General features: G+C 58.4%; 1 protein-coding gene and 1 long non-coding RNA gene across 2 annotated transcripts in view; both read right to left on the minus strand.

Moving 5' to 3' along the window:
- The window catches only part of LOC112402439 (aldehyde dehydrogenase family 3 member B1-like), a 15,346-nt gene extending 4,677 nt beyond the window's left edge, over positions 1-10,669 (minus strand). Inside the window, exons 1-9 of the mRNA XM_024749369.1 lie at positions 10,601-10,669; positions 8,594-8,680; positions 6,505-6,706; positions 5,160-5,277; positions 4,992-5,038; positions 3,024-3,134; positions 2,791-2,911; positions 2,427-2,512; positions 1,469-1,935 (exon numbers count right to left, since the gene is read on the minus strand). Of these exons, the coding sequence (XP_024605137.1) occupies positions 1,469-1,935; positions 2,427-2,512; positions 2,791-2,911; positions 3,024-3,134; positions 4,992-5,038; positions 5,160-5,277; positions 6,505-6,705 (1,151 nt within the window). The 5' untranslated portion in view covers position 6,706; positions 8,594-8,680; positions 10,601-10,669. The remainder of the gene's footprint in view (positions 1-1,468; positions 1,936-2,426; positions 2,513-2,790; positions 2,912-3,023; positions 3,135-4,991; positions 5,039-5,159; positions 5,278-6,504; positions 6,707-8,593; positions 8,681-10,600) is intronic.
- Positions 10,670-15,335: 4,666 nt separating this feature from the next.
- Positions 15,336-19,414, minus strand: LOC112402477 (uncharacterized). Its single transcript, XR_003003708.1, has 3 exons — positions 19,356-19,414; positions 15,727-15,790; positions 15,336-15,583 (listed from the first exon to the last, which is right to left on the minus strand). It is a non-coding gene; the product is annotated as an uncharacterized LOC112402477 (long non-coding RNA).
- Between the last annotated feature and the right edge of the window lie 35 nt (positions 19,415-19,449).

Consider the following 19,449-nt stretch of genomic DNA (forward strand, 5'->3'; position numbering starts at 1 on the left):
CAGACAGGAGCCCCCGTCTCCCTGCTTCTGATCCCAGCTGGGCCTGCAGGCGACTCTTTCTAACCTGCCGCCCTAAGTCCCTCCCCACTCTCCACTCTCCTCTGAAAGTAACTCCTATGGCCCGGCTCCAGCTCTAGCTGGTCCTCATTTGGGTCTCGCCTCCCTGACCTAATCTGGCAGCTGTGGCGCCCTCCACACCCCCCGTCTGCCCCCCCTTCCCCTAGGTCCCCACCTCTCCTCTGGGCTGGTGTCCTGGGTCTCACAGTCCCCTCTTCCACTCAGCCACCCCAAAACACTCCTGACAGCGCCCCCAGGCCTCGACACACTCTTGCCCACGCCTGGCCCAGGGCCCCACGCTGCCATTCCTGTCGTGATGTGATAACCCTGGCCTTTCTCGCCAGCCACCGCGGCCCGAGGGAGCCCAGAGCCCAGTCACCTCTCTGGTCTCACTTCCTCCTGCTTCCCTGCCCTCGTTCCCTCCTATCCAGGCCCCCTTTTCGGCTGAGCCGGCCCCAGGGGCCTCCCCTTACCACGGCTCCTCCCTTAGGTCCTCCTATCTTTGTTCAAACACCTCCTAGTCTGTCCCGCCTTCCTGACTACGCCCACAACTGAATTCCCCACCTCCACCCTGGTCACCTTTGCACGGGCTCTGTGACAATGTAGGAGGCTTTAGCCCTGCTTTATCCCAAGGCCTCGCGGTGCCCCGTCTGCGCTCTCAGTAAACATTCACCGAGTGAGTGAGTGAGTGAGTGGCTGCTGCCCAGGCCACGTGCTGTGACAAAGGCTTCCATTCATTCATTTGTCCTTAAGACAGGCCTGTGACTTGGGGATGGCCCCTATCATACCAATAAGGAAACTGAGGCCTGGAGAAGTCAGGAGATTACGGTGGAGTAGCTTCGGGAGGTCCATCAGCCTCTGCACAGACTGCCTCGGGGACCTGGCGTACAAGCTGGCCTCCGGGGGTCTGCCTGCCTTGCCTCTGCACCCTCGGTCCTGGGGGGCCAGGGCCCAGAGTCCACTGAGCTTCAGGCGCCCCCCCACCCCCCACCCCGGCTTCCTTCTCCTGGTGTTTCCGGCCCCGGGGAATCTGTAGGAACAGCTGAGGACCCTGGCCCCTCTGCTCCCACAGTCGCCCTCCCTGTCTGTTAAGGTGGCAGCTGGCAGGCCTTGTCCTGGGCTCGTGGCAGGGTCTGGGGAGGAGAAAGGCAGAGATGGCACGTCCCCTGCTCTGATGGGGACAGAGTGTGCAACACAGGAGGCGGGTCCACCCCTCCCTCCCCCAGGGCCTCGCCTTGTCTGTATCCTCCTCCCTTTCGTCTCTTCTGGAAACTCCGTCCTGGTCACTTGAAGCTAAGTGGTGTCTGGACCACATGGGCACATGTCAGGGTGATGGCAGGTGACCTCTGGGAGCAAAATACAGCCTGCCCCAATCCTGGCTAGTGCAGTGGGCACTGCATCTTTTTGTCACCCAAGCCCCCAAACCCTCATCTGTCCAGCCCTCCAGAAGGGCCGTGGGCGCAGGAATGAGCGCCTGGCACAGCAGGAGCCCAGCAAGGACAGATGCTGTGACGTGTGAGATTGTGAGTGGTGGAGAGGCCTGTTTTCGGGATGGGGCCCATCCCTCCCAAGGGTCCCCAGGGGTCTGGGGCTGCTCCCCAGCCTGCTCAGGGGGAGTGAAGCAAGCTCGTCCTGGGGCCGAGAGCACCACCCAGCACTTGCCCCAGTCTGCATCCTCCCTGGCTGGCTGGCTGCTTCTGTCCCTCTCTCAGAGTTGGGGATAAGACCCCTAAGGGTGGGGCTGGGCAAGCTTCTCACCTCTCCCATCCTGCACAACCCCCAGACTGGCTCCTCACCTGTGAAGAAGATGTAGTCGAACTTGTGCTCCAGCAGCTGCCCGGTCTCCTGGGGCCCGCCCAGCACCACGGCAAAGCAGCTCTGCAAGCCAGATGGGCGGAGGGCTCCCTCTGGGACCCCAGCCTGAGAGCCCAGAGGGCACCTGCCTGCCTGCCTGGGATGGCTCCCCCCTTGCCTGGTGCCTGGGCTCCAGGTGGGCTGGGTCAGGGGCAGTGGGGAGCGGGGAGCTCCCCAGGGGCACTGGGCACAGGCAGTCCCAGCCTACCAGGTATAAGGTTGGGGCCTGGCGGGTTTGGGGTTGGGACTGAGGCTGGGACTGGGCCAGCAGGGCCGACCAGAGACAGACAGGGACCCCCAGGGGACAGGCCCCACCCCTCTGTTTCACTCAGAGGGAAACAGGCTGAGAGGGGCGGTGACCTGGCCAAGGCCACACAACCCAGAGGAGGCAGGAGTAAGGCTGGAATTCAGGTCCTGTCTGAGGAGCCACGCCAAGAGCTGCCCGGCCCAGCGGGGCCTGCTTAGCCCTGCTCAGCCCCAGTGTAGCTGCTTGGTCTGTACCTGGCCCTGCTCACCTGGTCCAGGTATCGGGGCAGCACCTCGGCCAGGACCTTCTCAGTGCCCTTGCTGATCTCTGAGGGCTTCAGCACCACCCAGTGGCCTGAGGGGCGGGGCGGGGAGAGGGGGGTGGATCTCCATTCAGTCCTCACACCTGCAGGGCAGGTGCCGGCCTCACTCCATCTTCAGGTGAAGAATATGGCTCAGAGAGGTGCCCTGCCGGCCCCAAGGCCACACAGCCTGGGGATGGTGGGCCAGATGGGAACCAGGCCTTCTTAGCCACCTGGTGCCAGCTCCCCCCTCCTCCCTGGCTCTGTGGGCGGCTGTGAGGCTGGAGGGATGGGCGGGGGCTGGAGGGAGAAGGTGGTGGTTCCCTCTCACCTGCTGCGAGGGCGCCCACCAGGGGCTCTAGGCTCAGGTTCAGAGGGTAGTTCCAGGGGGCGATGACGAGCACCAGGCCGAAGGGCTCCTTCCGGATGAAGGCCGAGTCCAGCTGTGTGGCCTGGGTCAGGGCCAGGGTGATGGTGAACGGTGGGGTGCCATGACCCCAGCCCCTCAGCACCACCTGCCACCCAGAGAGGCTGCCTGTGGCCCTGACGCCCAGGGTCACTCACCAGGTTCGTGGGCACTTTCTCATCCTTCATCCAGGCCCGCAGGTTCCTAAGGGCCAAGTTAATCTCGTTCTGGCTGATGCTGATTTCAGACACCTCTGACTCGAAGGCTGACTGCAGGGGAGGGGGAGGGACAAGGGCAGGGCTTGGGCCAGGGTACCCAGGATCCGCAGGTGGCCGGAGCCCTGGGGTGGGCAAAGCCTCCCCAGGCAAGGTCTTATTCACTCATTCATTCATTCATTCACTCCACGTTCACTGAATGGTTAGAGTGCCCGGGTGCCGTTTCCGTGCTGGGGATGCAGCCGTGACTGAAACAGACAGAAAACCTGCCCCACGGAGCTGACATTGTAGGGGGACGGTCGACGTGGTGATGAGAATGCTGACTACTCCATTAGGACGTGACAAGTGCAATGGGAGGATGAAACAGGGTAAGAGGGATAGAGACTGCTGGAGTGTGTGTGCGTGTGTGTGAGTGTGTGTGTGTCTTTGCTCTATTTTATATAAGATGGTCGGTGCCAGCCTCTGGGATGGGGTGACATTTGAGCAGTGAGGAAAGGGAGGGAAGGAGCCCATGGATACCTGGAGGCAGAATATTCCAGGCAGATGGTATGTCCTGTGCAAAGGCCCTGGGGTGGATTCAGGCTTGCTATGTTCCTGATTAGCAGGGAGAAGAGTGGGTGAGGTGATGAGGCCAGGCAGCTGGGGTGAGGACTGTGGAGCAGCGCAGGGACAGGCTCTAACTTAAGTTTGAACAGGACTGTCTGTGTGGCCCTCTGTGGCCTGCTGTGTGGATGTCAGTCTGCAGGGGACACTGGGGACAGGTGTCTCTGGGTCACTGGGGACTGGTCACTGGGGACAGGAGTCTCTGCCATCAGTTCCCACAGCCCAGGGGCCAGGGCAGATTTCAAGGGCAGGAGTCGGAAAAAGGAGACAATCAATAGGGCTTTTGTCCTGATCTATGCCGTCTGGCATGCCTGCCCCACCCCCACGAGGGAGGAGGGACCCAGCCTGTGGGCTGCAGGCAGCTGGAGGCCCATGGCTTAGGACACAAGAGCCAGGCTGTCCTGATGCCTGAGACTCAGCCATTATGGTGCAAGTTGCTTCCTGTCAGAGGAGAGGGCGATGGGCCCAGGAGTGCCAGAGCTGAGCCTTGGGGGGAGGGGGAGGGCGCAGGGACCTTGGGGGGAGAAGCCACGCCCACCAGCGCTTCCAGGGGCTGAGCCTGCTTCAGGCATGCCTTCTACTATGTCTGTGTCCACAGCCCACACTCCTGCCCAGAGAGGTCTCCTGTGACCTGACTGAGGTTTGGGCCTGTTTGAGGGATAATCTGAACCCTGCTGAATGCCAGGAGTTTGGAAGAGTAGAGGCTGTTTTGAGCCCGGGTTCTGTGCCCTTAGGCAAGAACATGCCCTCTCTGAGTCTCCTCTGGGGGTGACTGGGTGTGACCACCTCTACCTGGAAGGGCTGTTGGGGGTTAAATGGGAGGATTTGCGCAGGGCAGATGCTGCCTGCTGGGAGGGTGGGGGACAGGGCTGGCCGAGCCCAGAGGGAGGGACCAGGTCAGAGGCCGGGACCAGATTGGATTTTCTGGGCTGCTGCTTCCTTTGTGGGGTGCGGGCTCCTGGAGTCTTGAGGGTTGCAGGCAGGAGGTGAAATTTGAGCCATAGGGAGAACAGGGACCAGACAGACCATCGGGTCAGGTCTCACGGAGGCGGCCAGGCCAGGCCAGCTGGTGGGCAGGGCAGAGGCTCAGTGGGGTGTCAGTCCCCAGGGAGCCCGACATGCCAGGGTAGGGGGTGTGAGCCCCCTCTGTCCTGGACCAGGTCCAGTGAATGGACACTCCCCACAGGGAGGCAAAGCCAGGCCCCTTGGGTGTCAGAGAGCCAAGGAGAGTACGACCCGGTGCCCCGGTTTCATAAATGAGGTAGCAGACGATTCCAGAAATGGCTGACGAGGGAGCCCGGGTCTCACCTGCCTACAGTCCTGGAGCGTGGTGATAAATAGAAGGTTTGAGGACCCTGAGAAAGGGAGTAGGCGTCACTAGGAGGCCACGTCCTCAGAACAAGTCCTTGTGGCCAGCTTTTGCTGCGCCCGTGAATGGAGGTGCCCTGATCCATGACCCCAGGTGCCACGAGATACTAGTCTCGAAGTCTGTGACTGCTTTGGACACCTGGCTGGGTGCCTGCAAATCAGGTGGGGCCCAAGGAGGCTGCAGAGGGCCTCCCAGGCCTGCCAGTGCCAGCATCTCTTTCATGAGCTGGGTGGAGCCAGCAGGCCCACCGGAAGGGCAGGGGAGGCAGGAGGGCAGAAAGGGATGACCCCAGGGTCCTGCTCATGGGCTCAGGAGGTTTGGGGAGAAGATGAGCTCAGCGCTCAGCATGAGCCAGTGTGGGACTGCTGCAGCCCCCTGGGGACAAGTGGTGACCACAGGGGCTGGCCGGCAGCCAATATGCACCATGGGCCTGTCCTAGGTGTTAAGTATCAAAACAGCACCTCACCAGCTGGTAAAGAGTCACAGCCTTGGAGAGTTACAGGTGGTGAGGGGCCAGTGGGGCATCACGGGTGAGCTTGGGCACCGTGGCCTTTGTGGCAAGCTCAAGGGACATTTTGTCCAGAGAAGAAGCCCCTGGACAGTTGTCCTAGGGCAGTGGCAGCCACACGGGTGGGCCCTGCTGGCTGAGATGGTGGAAGGCTGCCTACAAGGAAGTGTATTTCTTGAGGTCCTGCTGTGGCTGCTGCTGGAGATGGGAGGGGCTGGGCCCCCAGGCCTCCAGGGTTTGGACAGAGGCCATGATGCCCACGGTACCTAGTGAAGCAGAAGTCCTCCACATGCGGCCCTAGCGGTGTGACCCAGCTCCCTGGACCTCATCCCTTGCATACCTCTGCCTCTTCCACTCCCCTTCAGCCACTCTGGCCTCCTTGCTGCTCCTCAAGCACAAATACACCAAGCACCTCCTGCCTCAGGGCCTTTGCACATGCTGTGCCCTCTGCTGTTTCCCCCCTTGTCCACGTGGATCCTTCCCCCTCCTCCTTCAAACGCCACTGTCTCAGAGAAACCTTCCCTGACCCCCACATACAAAACCGCACCCTGACCCTGGCCCTCTCTCACCCCCTTCACACTGGGAGTGTCTCTCCATGGCATTCATTACCATCCAACATGCTGTGTATTTATTTACTGTCTAGTTGTGTCTCTCCCCAGGAGGCCAGCTCCCTGGACCCAGGAACTTTGTTTTATTTGTTGTATCCCCAGAGCCTACAACAGTACCTGGCCCATAGTAAATGTTCAATAAATAGTAGTGGAGTGGGGGAATTCCCTGGCGGTCCAGTGGTTAGGACTCCGTGCTCTCACTGCCAAAGGCGCGGGTTCAATCCCTGGTCGGGGAACTAACATCCCGCAAGCTGCACCGCACGGCCAAAAAAAAGAAAAAATTAGTGGAGTGAATGAAGAAATGAATGAATGGGTGAACGCAGAAGAGCGGGTTACGGCACAGGAAAGGAGGTGGGGTTTGACGGCTTTTAGTTCCCCCTTCATGGAGGAAACCAGCGCCTCCTGCAGAAGCTGCTTGTTCTCTTGCAGGAAGCGGCTCAGGCCCTTCAGCTGGGCAGCCCGGAACTCGGCCGGCCGCGTGCACCCCGAGTCGAAGGCCTCCCGCAGCCGCTGCAGCGTGTCTGCGAAGCGGTCCATCCTGCCGGGCGGGGCAGCGTGGGTCGGGGCGCCCCACCTCCAGGCGCCCTCCACCGCCCCTGCCTGCACCCGCGTGGGCCCACGGGCACCCCCATGGGGACTCACACGTAAGCCCAGGGACCAGGGCTGCCCCACCTACACATACACACAAGCACACACACAAGGGGCACACTTGGACACCCACTGACAGAGCTACAGACCACACCTCTTAACCAGTGGGCAGGAGGATTCTGGACCCCAAGGCAGTCGCGGGACTGGGTGTGGGCTTGGGGACAGCTACTCCATGGCCCCTAAGAGTGAGCAGGGAGCCAGGGGGTCACGCTTCTTCCTGCCACCCGGAAATTAGCCCTAAGCCATGGCCCCCACCCTACTCCGGTGCCCCTCCTGGAGACGGGTAGCCCTTACCCCAGCAGGTCTGAGTGGAGTAACCAGGGGAAGTTTGGTAACTAGAGGCGGAGTCCACCAACCACCACTTTGGGACATTCCCAATACGAATGCTCTGTTCCCACTGTCCCCAGCCTGGGGGCCCTGCCCAGGGTGGCCAGGCTGGCTGGTGGTGGCTCAGAGGGCTGGGTGACAGGACTCCTCTCCCTGTGCCCCAGCTCCGCAACAAGACTGGGAAACAAGAACCCCACCCCCCAGAGGCCCTGCTGCCCATCCCAGCCCCATCGGCCACAGTGTTGGAGAAGCAGGGAATGCTGAGGGGTGAGGGGTGAGGGGGCAGTCAGGCCTCCATGCTGTCATCAGCCAGGGCTGGCAGGCAGGGTAGGGGCTCTGACATTCCCCCGGCACCCGCCTGCTTACTTGAAGTTCATCAGAGGAGCTCTCTAATGCACTTAGGCCTTGGCCTGGTGCCAAGGACGAGTGGGGACCCTTTCCTCCTTCTCTCTCTGACTCACTTCTCTTCTGGTCTCTGCTTGGCTGATGCCTCCTTCAGGCAGCCCACCATGATTACTCCCTTACACATTCTCACAGTGGGCCCTTGGCTCTGCTCCCCACCGCACTGTGTCATACCTTGTGATAAATACCTGGTTTCCTTCTGTCCACCTCCCTGCCCCGCCTCCCCATCCCTCTCTTTCCTCTCCCACTGGACTGGGCAGCAGGACCCCTCTTTGCCTACTTAACTTATCATTTGGGGCTTTGTGCCCCAATCTCCTCATCTGTTAAGGTCACCCTTCCACCTACCACCTGATGGGTGTTTATCAAGGATGAGACCATGCTGGCCAGTTCTAAGCCCAGGACAGGGCGTCAGTGCCCTCAGGGTTGCCAGCTATTGTTAAGTGACTACTGCCACCACGGCCCTATGTTTTCTGGAGGACTCCATGAGCTGTTCCAGCCAACAGGATGGCCTGCCCTGATGGGCACTCTGTGCTGAGAGCCTGCTGGAGCCCTACGCTGTCCCCATAGGCACGATGGGGGCCAAACTGACCCCACAGGCCTCCTACTCTGATCAGGAGAAACGGGGCAGTTGTCTCGGGCACAGGGCGGGCACCACATCCCCCAGAGAGGGTGACTGTAGCAGAACAGGGACATCATCAGAGCCCCTGTCACTCCAGGCTTGTCCCTAGCTCCAACCCTCCTCCAGAGAGGAAGGCGTACTGGCCAGAGACCCAAGAGCTAAGAGACTTGCTGACCCCTAAAGCCGCCACCTGCGCTCACCTGAGCTCAAACCCTGACCATGCCTCTGTAGCTGTGTGACCTTGGGCAAGTCACTCATCTTTTCCCTGCCTCAGTTTCCATGCCTGTAAAAAGGGGATGCTACCGTTCCACCACATGAAGCACCGGCCATTGTGTGCATGGTAAGAGCTTAGTAATGGTCAGCTGTGGTTATTGTCACCAAGTACTCAACAAATATTTATCCCTCTTCCTTCCCCCCATCCTCTCTCACCTTCAGACTTCTGCTGATGGATGCTGAGGGCAAACCACACCTGCTCCTCTCCCACCTCCGCAAGGTTCTTTGCACTTTCCTAAGAGCCTGCGAACCCACAAAAATGTAAGGCACGTCGCTTGAATAGGGCATCTCAGAGCACAGTGTGGGGTGGGGAGCTCTGCGGGGGGTGGAGGTCTGCTTGGAACATTCCAGCAGCCTCTCCTGGCAACACTGAGGCCAGCTCACACCATATTGCAGTTTGGTCAGGACCGAGGCCCCAAGGGGTGACTGCTGCAGGGCAGGGAACTGGACTCAACCCAGGTAAGCAGATGTGCAAGGCTGCCTTGGGCCTGGGGGGACCCCGGGCCTGTGACCTCACAAGGGAGCTGAGCAGCCACTGTGGACACACAAATGAGGGGGTTCCTTCATCGGGTGGTCTGGGGGCCCTAAGCCCACCTCCCTGGGAGTTGCTAAGTCACTTGATGTGACAAGGGATGGGCCTGGTTCCCCGGGCCCCAGGGCCAGCCACCTTCCCTCAAGGCCATGAGCCTGGGGATTCTATAATAATAATAGTGACTAAGCACTGACTGTGCCAGGCACTGTGCCAGTGTGGGTGCCTGATGTGAGTGCAGCATAGCTTTTGGATGGCACCCCTGTAGGAAGCTGAGGCCCAGGTCATGTGGCATCAAGGAGGGAGACGAAAGGGGCAGGCACTCAGGTCTACTGCCTCCAAATCATCATCAAGAAACAGCTGCTGCCCGAGCCCCGTCCCTGGGCCCTGGCTGGTCCTGTGGATGAGCCACCTCCCAGCCCCCACCTCTGCCCACCCTCTCATCCTTTCTGCCTCGGTTTCCTTGTCTATACCACAGGCCTTCTAAGAGCACCCTCTGTATGACGTGTCGGGGGCCTGAGGACCTGGGTCCAAATCCCAGCAACTCTGTTTATTAGCTAGGAGACCTTGGGCAGGTGGCTTGGCCTCTCTGGGGCTCACTCTTCCCATCTGTGCAATGGCGATGGTGTCTTGTAGGTACCCCACAGTGCTGTGAAGTGCTTGGTGTAGGGCCGAGCCCCGTGAGTGCTCAGTGAGGACGGCTCTGAACGATGGTTATTCAGACTGCAAAGGACAGCTGTGCTGGGGGGTCTCGGGGAGGAGACCCTGGGGTGGGAACCCGAGGAGACCTTGGCCCAGTGTGGGCACCAGGGAGGCAAGGCAATCAACTTGAGACCCAGGTGGGGGCAGGGATGCGGGGCTGGGAAGAGTGACAGAGGTGAACATGGTGGTCTGAGGGCCCAGGGGACCTCCATCAGGCTGTCAGAAGGTGGACGGCACAGGGCTGCCTCAAAGGCTCTGCGGGTCCCAGTACCCTAGGGTCTCCAATCTGATCTCCCCTCCCTGCCCCGTGTAGCCTTAACCTGGATTTTTACAAGGTCTCCCAAACTCTGGGGAGCGGCCCCCTCCCTTCCATGGCGGGTGTGGGGAGCTGGGGACCAACCCTTGGCCGTGGGCCAAGCCAACCCCCGCCCCACCGCACGGAGAGGCTGTGCCACCAGCTGCCTGACGCTGGCAAAGCCTCTCCTTCCTGGACCCTGGCAGAGTCCATTCCCAAGAACACGATCGCTCAGAACCGCTCGCTGCATAGCCCACCCCAGCAGCAGGCATGCGTGGCAGTTGCCCAGGAATGTGTTGCCAAATGGATGCTTGACCACCCCCCCAGGGACAGGGGTGCATTCCTTCCTGGGGCGGCCGGTCCAGACTTCCTGGGGCGGCCGGTCCAGAGCAGGGACTCTTGGCCTCTCTCTTTGCTCTCTTAGGCTGGGGCAAACGGAACTCCCTTCCCCCTTCCCCTTTCTCCTCAGGCGAGCAGAGAAGCTCTGAGAAGACAAAGCTAGTCCCTGTGCGTGGCCGTGAGAGGCCAGGCTTTCCAGGACTGACGGCAACCCAGAGTGCCCAAGCCAACCTGCCAGTGGGTCCCTGGCCCTGACTGCTCGCTGCTATATCCCCCCTGCCTCTGCAGAACACCGTACCTGAGGCCCTGCGAAGCTGCCCTTCCTCCTGGTTGGCCCTGCTCTACCCAGCTGCCCTTCCGTTATGAAATGTCCAAGGCTGGGCCAGCCCCTGGGGTGGGGCCGTCCTGGCCTTGTGCCTGACTTTGACTCTGGGCTGGCTGGAGGCTGCAGGCTGAGATTTCCCCATCACTTCCCTCAGGGGCCTCTAGATCCTTTCCTGGACCACAGAGAAGGAGCCAGGGCGCAGAGAGGGCCAGCACCAGGCCAGGGCCACACAGCAGGTCTCCAGGGAGCTCTGAGCTGAGGGGTCCATCTCGACCCCTGATGGGAAGGATGGAGGATGAGTCCAGAGTAGTGGACCCAGGAATTACGGTGTGGGGTGCGGGCTGTGGCCTGGAGTAGCAGGGGGGAAAGCCCTGCTCCCCACACGCAGCCCCCCCACCGCCAGCCCCTCTGAGCCTCAGTTTCCCATCTGCAAAATGAAGAGGTCTGATCCAAAGACAGCTGGAGTCCAGAAATCCAATCCCAGGGCCCAGGCCGGCCTGCTGCAGGCTTCGTCCCTGCCCTCGGCGCATCTGTGTCCAACATCACCACGTCATCCAGCACCCCGCTCACAGCACCTGTCACCCTGCAACCTGACATTTTACAATGAGGAAATGGAAGTCCAGAGAGAGGGCACAGGGCATGAGTGGCAGGCTGGGACCCACATGAGAAAGTTGTTGCTCCAGAGCGGGGCTGGGTCCACCCCCTGCTGTCCCCTCCTGCCTCCCTGGAAAGAGCGCCACCCTCTGCCCTCTAGGTGAGCTGTCATGATATAAGTGTCGCCATGAGGTTCCTGTGTCCCTGCCCCTCAGCCTCACCCCACCCCCACCCCGGGCACACCTGTCAGAGCCAGCACAAAGGGGGATGATCCCCTGGCAGGTGCTGGTGTCAGACAGGCAGGCGATTAGGTTACGGGTAGGGGGACAGGAACATCCTTTGTGCTATCGTCCCATGCCTGTCACCCTGGGCCCGCTGCTGCCCTTCCACCTTGGTGCCCTAGGTCTTGCCTGGGATGCTGGCCCAGGGCCTCTGGGCCGACTGGACACCTGGGAGATGCTCCTCACTGCCCCCGCCCTCCCCGCTGCCCCTGCCTACCTGCGAGGGCAGGAGAGGTCTCCCAGCCCACACCTGCTCTGGTAGCCCCTGGAGGCTTCAGCCGTTTGGGACTGGGGTAAGGGGCTGCAGGGGCCCCGTCCTCTGCGTGGGATGGAACCCCCAGCTGCTGCCTGTCACGTGGCTCAGCATGTGACAGCCCTGCCCTGCTGTCTGGAGCTGAGCCAGGCAGAGGCAGAGCCAGTGTCAGGCGGGGCTGGGCTGAAGCTGAGCCTGGCAGCGGTCAGCCAGGAACCAGTTCCAGAGAGGGACAGCCACTGATCTAAGGCCACACAGCAAATCAGGATCCCACCTGGGGAGGTATGGTGGGTGGGAGGGGTATTGCAGGATCCTGAGGGACCCCTCCCTGACTGGGGATACCTCCTGCAGGGGTTACCCCAAACTTGTCATGAATTCAGCCTAGAAGGTCCCCAAAGAGGCCTGTCCTCCTGACACAGGGGTCCTAACCTGGCCTGGGAGTGAAGCTTGCCAGTCTGAGGGGGGCACTGCCCCTTGGGGAGGAGCAGGGACCGGCCCTCTCCCCTTTCTGGTTTGGATGCCTCTTGTTGGTCCTCAGAGCTCCAGGAGCAGGACTTCCCTGCTGGTCCAGTGGTTAAGAATCTGCCTTCCAATGCAGGGGACGAGGGTTCGATCCCCAGTCGGGGAACTAAGATCCCACACGCTGTGGGGCAACTAAGCCCACGCGCCACAACTAGAGAGAAGCCCGTGCACCACAAAGAAGAGCTCGTGTGCTGCAACCAAGAACCGACGCAGCCAAATTAATTAATTAAAAAAAAAAAAATAGCAGCTCCAAGGGCTCCGTGGTACCTAGGGGTGACATCCTTGTCGCAGGGAGCTCGGGATAAATGGGGGACGTTGCGTGGGGTACCACTAAGAGCCACTCTTAGAACCAGCTGCGGCGGGTGGCAGGCCCTGCCGAGGTCCCGGGTCAGCCGGTGGGGCGGGTGTTGCGGGGAGCACCGAGGTTGGAGGGGACACATCTGCCCAGCCAGGCGCTGCCCTTCTGCAACTCCTCTGGGATTTAGTTTGGAGAACGGGGTGAAAAGACCCTCATGAGTGTCGCTGTTGGCCTCCCTCTCCGGGCAGAGGTGGGGGAAGACGAGCTGGTCGTGGGCTAAGGCATCGTTCCTTCATTCATTCATTCATCATTCCCTCCCTCACCTGGTGAGCCTGGCTCACAGAGCCTCAGACCTGCCCAAGAGCACCTCACCACGTCACCTGCTGACAGATTCAAACCTGGCTCCGCAGCCCACCTGCCGGGTGACGTCAAGCAAGTTAGGCCCCTCTCTGGGCCTCCGTTTCCTCCCCCCAAAGTGGGATTGATTCGACCTGCCTCACAGGGCTGCAGTGAGGGCGAAATCAGAGCACATCTTGAATGCACCTGGTATATAGTAGGTGCTCAATAGGTGCGAAGGCTTTTCTGTCCCTTTCCCCACCTTCCTAAGGGAGTGGCCACCCCAGGCCTTGTCCTGTGTCCCTGCCCCCGCTTCCTTCCCCCTCCCAGCCTTGAAGGCAGGACCACCTGGCTCCCCCCAGCAGCCACCCACAGAGGCCAGTGTGACCCTGGGGTGCGGTCCGAGGCCACTGGGGTGCAGTGCCTGGACACAGTCAGCACTCATCCATGTGCTCACTTAGCAAAGCTTTACTAAGCACCTACTGTGTGCTAAGCCCTGCGCCAAGCACTTGACACAAATTCTCAGATGTTATGGTCTGAGCTTTACATATGAAACGACAGGCTCAGAGAGGGACAGTGGCCGGGCTGGGGCCACACAGGAGAGGGACAGGTGGGGATTCTAACCCAGCCAGCCCCAAGTCCCCAGCCCGCAGCATCTCCAGGGTGCCCCGAACTCTTGCTTAGGAGCTGGGGGGTGGTTACCCCCACCCCCAGGAGTCTCAGCCGAAAGCAGCATCTCTCCTGGACACTTGCTGTGCCAGGAGCTGGGCAGGGTCTTTGGCACATCCCAGCTCGGGGACCTCCCGACAGCTTGTGACAATCATCAACCCCATGGTTTTTAGTTGAAAAAATGGTAAAGATTAGGGCTTCCCTGGTGGCGCAGTGGTTAAGAATCCGCCTGCCAATGCAGGCGACACAGTTTCGAGCCCTGGTCCGGGAAGATCCCACATGCCGTGGAGCAACTAAGCCCGTGAGCCACAGCTACTGAGCCTGTGCTCTAGAGCCTGCGAGCCACAACTACTGAGCCCACGTGCCCCAACTACTGAAGCCCGCTTGTCTAGAGCCTGTGCTCCACAACAAGAGAAGCCACCACAATGAGAAGCCCGCGCACCGCAACAAAGGGTAGCCCCCGCTCGCCGCGACTAGAGAAAGCCCGCGTGCAGCAACGAAGACCCAATGCAGCCAAAAATAAATAAACTAAATAAATTTATAAAAAACAAAAATGGTAAAGATTTGCCTCAATGCCAGGGAAGTGGTGTTAGATGAATCGGCAGTGGACCCTGTGTGCTACTTTGGATACAATGCAGGGTGACACTTCACAAGACCCCCGGAGCCGTCTCAGGGTGTTCGAACCGGGAGCAAAATGTATCTCTCCTGTTTGTTTCTCTACAAGGAACATCTATTATTTTTATAGTGAGAACAAAAATAGAACCTAGTATAGAGAAAACCATTAGACAACAGTGAGGGTAGATGTGACAGGGAGTGCTTGAGGTCTGGATGGGGTGGGAGGGGCCGCTGACCTTGCTCCGTTCTCTGCCCTGCAGGTCACATGGGCTGTGTTTATCTGGGTCCCCTCTAGGACAGCCTCATAGGAAGTCTCAAGGCTCCCTGACAGCAGCTTCTTAAGCCATGGAAAAATTCTTTCTGGAAACAAGGGGATTTATAAGTCAGGGTTTAGTGAACAGAAACCAACCTAGGTCTTTTGAGTAGGGAAGATTTAGTACAGGGAATTGGGTTGGTGAGGGAGCCTGGAAAGGTCAAAGGCAGGAAGTGGTGTCACCAGACCCCAGAGGGTCAAGGTCAGCCAGGGAAAGCTAGACCATGGTAGGACTGCTCTGTGGACACTGGGACCCTGGAGGAGTCAAGCCACTGTCCACGGGCTCCCCCATCCCCGCCCTAGTTATGCCCTGGCTCTCACCTCCTCCCAAACCCAGAACCTCCCACTGGCTGAGCCTAACCAGGGAGCCTGTTGCTCAAGTATCTGTCTCTCCAGGAGCAGTTTGCCAGTCACATCCGAACCCCAGTCTGGACTGATCTGGAGATACTTTTCTTGGTAATTGACAGAGTTCCTGAGCGTCAGCAGATTCTAGGAGCCCAGAGCCTGAAATCACCTGCTTCTCAGATTCATCCAGGGTCACTGTGTCAAAAGCTAACAAGACCGAAATTACTCCTGACCCAGCTTGGGACATTTGGATTTGCATTCTTCATGTCAGTGTTTTTAAAAATTAATCGATATTTAAAATTTAGATGTAAATATATTTCCTTTTCGCTTTTAATAAGATTAGGACAGAGTCATTAACCACTGGGTGCCATAATGTCAGGTTTGGAAACAAGCTACCAGGACCCCCACCCCCCACCCCGCAACAAATGTTCTAAAATGAATTGATTTTAATAATGCAATTCAAAATTAAAAGTTACCAACATCACAGAAGGAGTCCACATGTAACAAGGACTCCAAGGACTTAATTAAATCATTTTAGGGCCCTAAATGGTACAGTAACCTCTGTTTTAGGCATGGACCAAGACCCCACAGAAAGCAAGCAATATTGCAGAAAGCCAACACCTAAGAAGTAGCTGCCAGAGACTTCCCTGGCCGTCCAGTGGTTGACTCCGAGCTTCCACAGCAGGGGGCGCGAGTTTGATCCCTGGTCAGGGAACTAAGATCCCACATGCTGTAGCGTGGCCAAAAAAAAAAAAAAAAAAAAAGAAAAAAGAAGTAGCTGTCAGTGGGGCTCAGCACAGGGGAGGCCAGGGGGACCCACTGGTATAGGCAGACCACCCACTTCCTGGAGCAGTGTCTCTGCTCCCCTCCTACCTTCTCTTTGCTTTCTGGCTGGTTCATAAAACACTCCACTTGATTTCGTCTTGGGGGGTCCCTCCTGGTGGGAGATAAACAGCCTGTGAGTTCTGGGTCTGCCCAAGGCATCTGCTGTTCAGTAAGCCTTGCCCCCCTTCCCCATTAGCACACAAGCCCGCCCAGGAAGCCTTTACCCTTTCTTCGACGACACACACCCGCTCTGGGTAAATACTGGGCCACCTGAAAACCTCAAAATGCTGGACGGGGGGCTCTCGGGCGGAGGGAGCTTCAGGTGGCTGCATCTTGGAGCTTCCTGACCCCTTCAGAGGTCACGCCATCTTCCCTTTGTCCCTTTATAGGACTTTTGTGGGCTTGCCCTCTTTCCAACATAGGGACAACTAAAAATCTTCCTTGTCCTCTCTCTCTCTAAGAGCCACTGGGCCTGGGACACTGCCCCTCTCTTTCCTTGGGTGCAATAAAAGAAATGCTCACATATTGATGTCTGGGGAAGTCATGCTGGCTTATCCATGAGTTAACTTGAACTTGATGCTAACTGGAACAGCCTGTTTGGGGCCTTCCAAGCATACATTGTACATCTGCTTTAATCCTTAGAGCAAAGGGCACACTGACCAGAAGCAAAGAATGTCCATGTTAAAAATAAAGATGAGGGCTTCCCTGGTGGTGCAGTTGTTGGGGGTCCGCCTGCCGATGCGGGGGGCGTGGGTTCGTGCCCCGGTCCGGGAAGATCCCACATGCCGCGGAGCCGCTGGGCCCGTGAGCCATGGCCGCTGGGCCTGCGCGTCCGGAACGGGAGAGGCCACAACAGTGAGAGGCCCGCGTATAGCAAAAAAAAAAAAAAAAAAAAAAAGGGAAAAATAAAGATGAAATGCGTCCCTTCCTGGGACGCCAATGCTGGTGCTCCTTTGATAATAAGACTTCTTTCCCAAGTGCCAAGGCCATGCTGACTCTCTGTGTACGTGCTGATCTGTTTTTTTGAAACCATGAAGGAATGTCTCCCTGACTTCTTTGATGTTCTTTGTTCTGACAAGACATAAAACTGTGCTGAAAACCACGCTTCTCCAGAGCAGTTCCTCGGAGTTATCTGAGAGGCTGTCTTCTGGGCTATAGTCCTCAGTTTGGCTCAAATAAAACTCTATTCTATTCCCATTACAGATTGTTTATTGATTATTTTTTCATTGACAGGTGTCACACTCCCCTCTCTTGCCCCTAAAGGTCTCCTCTGGCCTCTAAGATGCTTCTCTTCCTCCTGGCCCCTAGGCTGGCCCCCTCCATCCTGTTTTCAGTGTGCAGAAGCCTTTTTCACCGACTCCTGTTTTGCAAGGGAGGAAATATTGGGGTGAGGGAAGATGAGGTGAGGGGGCTTCCCACACTAACGCCCAGACAAGACCGGGCACCCTGGGGACCCCGCTGCATGGCAAGAGGGCCCTTCCCCCACCCTTCCTCCCTGGCTCGTCCCAGGTTCTCCGTTCTCCGTCCAAGGATCTGGAGGAGCCAGGTGCACTTGGCTGAGGGATTTCTTTCCATAACTGCCGCAGGTGCAGAAGGTGGCAGACAGGGAGGTCATTTCCAGACCACAGATGCCAGTCTCCACCCAGGCCCAGGGGCCCCCTTTCTGATACGGTTTCAGGAGGGTGCCCTCTTAGGAGGGGTCAGGGCTCCTCCCTGGTGTCCTCCTCACCCACCCTCTGCGGTCACACCGGCCACCTCGGACAGCCACCCTCCCCTCCGGCCTGGTCTCCTGCCCGCCCGCTCAGTTCTACAGGACTGCGTCCTCCTGGGGGCGGCAAAGTCCACTGCCTGCGTGTGCCCCAAGCCCCATGACCTCCTGGACCTCATCATCCTTCCCCACCCCGTGCCATGGCCATACCCTGGACTTTGTCATCTCCCAAGGTAATGAGCCCTGCGTCCACTCTCTGACCACAGCCCCCCCGGTGCCCACTGCATCCCTGCTCTCCCGCCTCCTCCTTGCCTCTGGACCACCTTGGGCCCCGCCCTCTCTCTTGCTCCTTCCATGTCTCCCACTGCCAGGTCCTGCCTGCCTGACTCCACCTGTCTGCTTTACTCACATCTGCACCTGGGCACGGTCTGGAGAAAGTTCCACCACCTTGCAGCCAGGAGCCTCTGTAAATTCATACCCTCCACACGGCCAGCTCTCCACCTTCCCAGCAGCCCTTCTGGGGGGATATTTGTCATCCATTTACCCACCCGGGAAGGACCCCTCCTGGAAGGAGCAGGGGAAGGGGCTCTCCAACCAGAAGGAACAGCTTGTGCATTGTTTAGAGTGGGGGGGAAGGAGAGGAACTGGGTAATTTTAAAAAATTAATTAATTAATTTTTGGCTGCATTGGGCCTTGGTTGCTGCGCGCGGGCTTCTCATTGCAGTGGCTTCCCGTGTTGCAGAGCACGGGCTCTAGGCGCGTGGGCTCAGTAGTTGCAGCACACGGGCTCAGTAGTTGTGGCACACGGGTTTCAGTAGTTGTGGCGTGTGGGGTTAGTTGCTCCGCGGCATGTGGGATCTTCCCGGACCAGGGCTCGAACCCGTGTCCCCTGCATTGGCAGGTGGATTCTTAACCACTGCGCCACCAGGGAAGCCCCCTCTACACATTTTTAAATCGGTTTTTGTTGTTGTTGTTATTGAGTTGTATGAATTCCTTTTTTGTGTTTTGGATATTAACCCCTTATTAGATGCATATTTTGTAAATATTCTCCCACATTCCATAGGTTGCCTTTTTATTTTAATTATTTCTTTTGCAGTGTAGAAATTTTAAGTTTGATGTAGTCCCACTTGTTTTTTCTTTTGTTTTTCATGCTTTTGATGTCGTGTCCGAGAAATCATTACCAAGACCCATGTTGAGGAGCTACTGTGTTTTCTTCTAGGAATTTTAGGTTATGGGGTCTTACGTGTCTTTGATCCATTTCAAGTTAATTTCTGTGCGTGCTGTGCGACAGAGGTCCCATTTCATTCTGGGCATGTGGTTATCCAGTTTTCCCGACACCATTTGTTGAGGAGACTATCCTGAAACCAATATTTTTAAAAGCTTCCCAGAGTACTTCTAACCAGGGTGACACCCAGAGCTGTGGAGTGTCAGCTCGAGCAAAGCAGAAATTTCATGGGCTCTCACTGCAGCCCCAGACCCAGGGCCCAGTCAGGCAGGGGCAGGAGGCTCTGGTCCCTGCTGCAGGGTGGTGTGTGTGTGTGTGGGGGGGGGTCACCCCCCTGCAGTCCGGCAGCCCCCACAATCTCGGCCTCCCAGGGGCCCTGCCAGAGCTCCCACTTACGGGTGCCCAAAGGAAGCTCAGGGTGAGCGGGAGGTGGGCTGCCAAGTCCTGCGGTGGGAGCCCTCTCCGCCCACCCCCCGCCTCCCGCTATGAGGGCTCTTTGCTGACCTGCAAACACACCAAATGGGTCAGGGATGACAGTGGTAGGGGTAGGGCTGGAGGTGGGGTAGGGATGACAGTGACAGTGGTAAGGCTGAGGGGAGTTATTATGGGCCTGGCACTTTCCTAAGGCTTTGCATTAACTCAGTAATCCCGAAAGAGCCCTTGGAAGTCGTGCTGAGTATCCCTGATTTACAGGTGAGGAAATGAGGCACAGAGAAGTGGAGTTAATCCCCAAAGTTACAATACCGGGAAGTGGCAGAGCTGGGATTCCAACTCGCACCTCGCATTCCTGAGGCCGGCGATGGACGCACGGGCGTTCCCCTACACACACGCACACGCA

The sequence above is a fragment of the Neophocaena asiaeorientalis genome, unplaced genomic scaffold (assembly GCF_003031525.2).
Source record: "Neophocaena asiaeorientalis asiaeorientalis breed wild unplaced genomic scaffold, Neophocaena_asiaeorientalis_V1.1 scaffold43, whole genome shotgun sequence".
In the NCBI taxonomy this organism is placed as follows: Eukaryota; Metazoa; Chordata; class Mammalia; order Artiodactyla; family Phocoenidae; genus Neophocaena; species Neophocaena asiaeorientalis.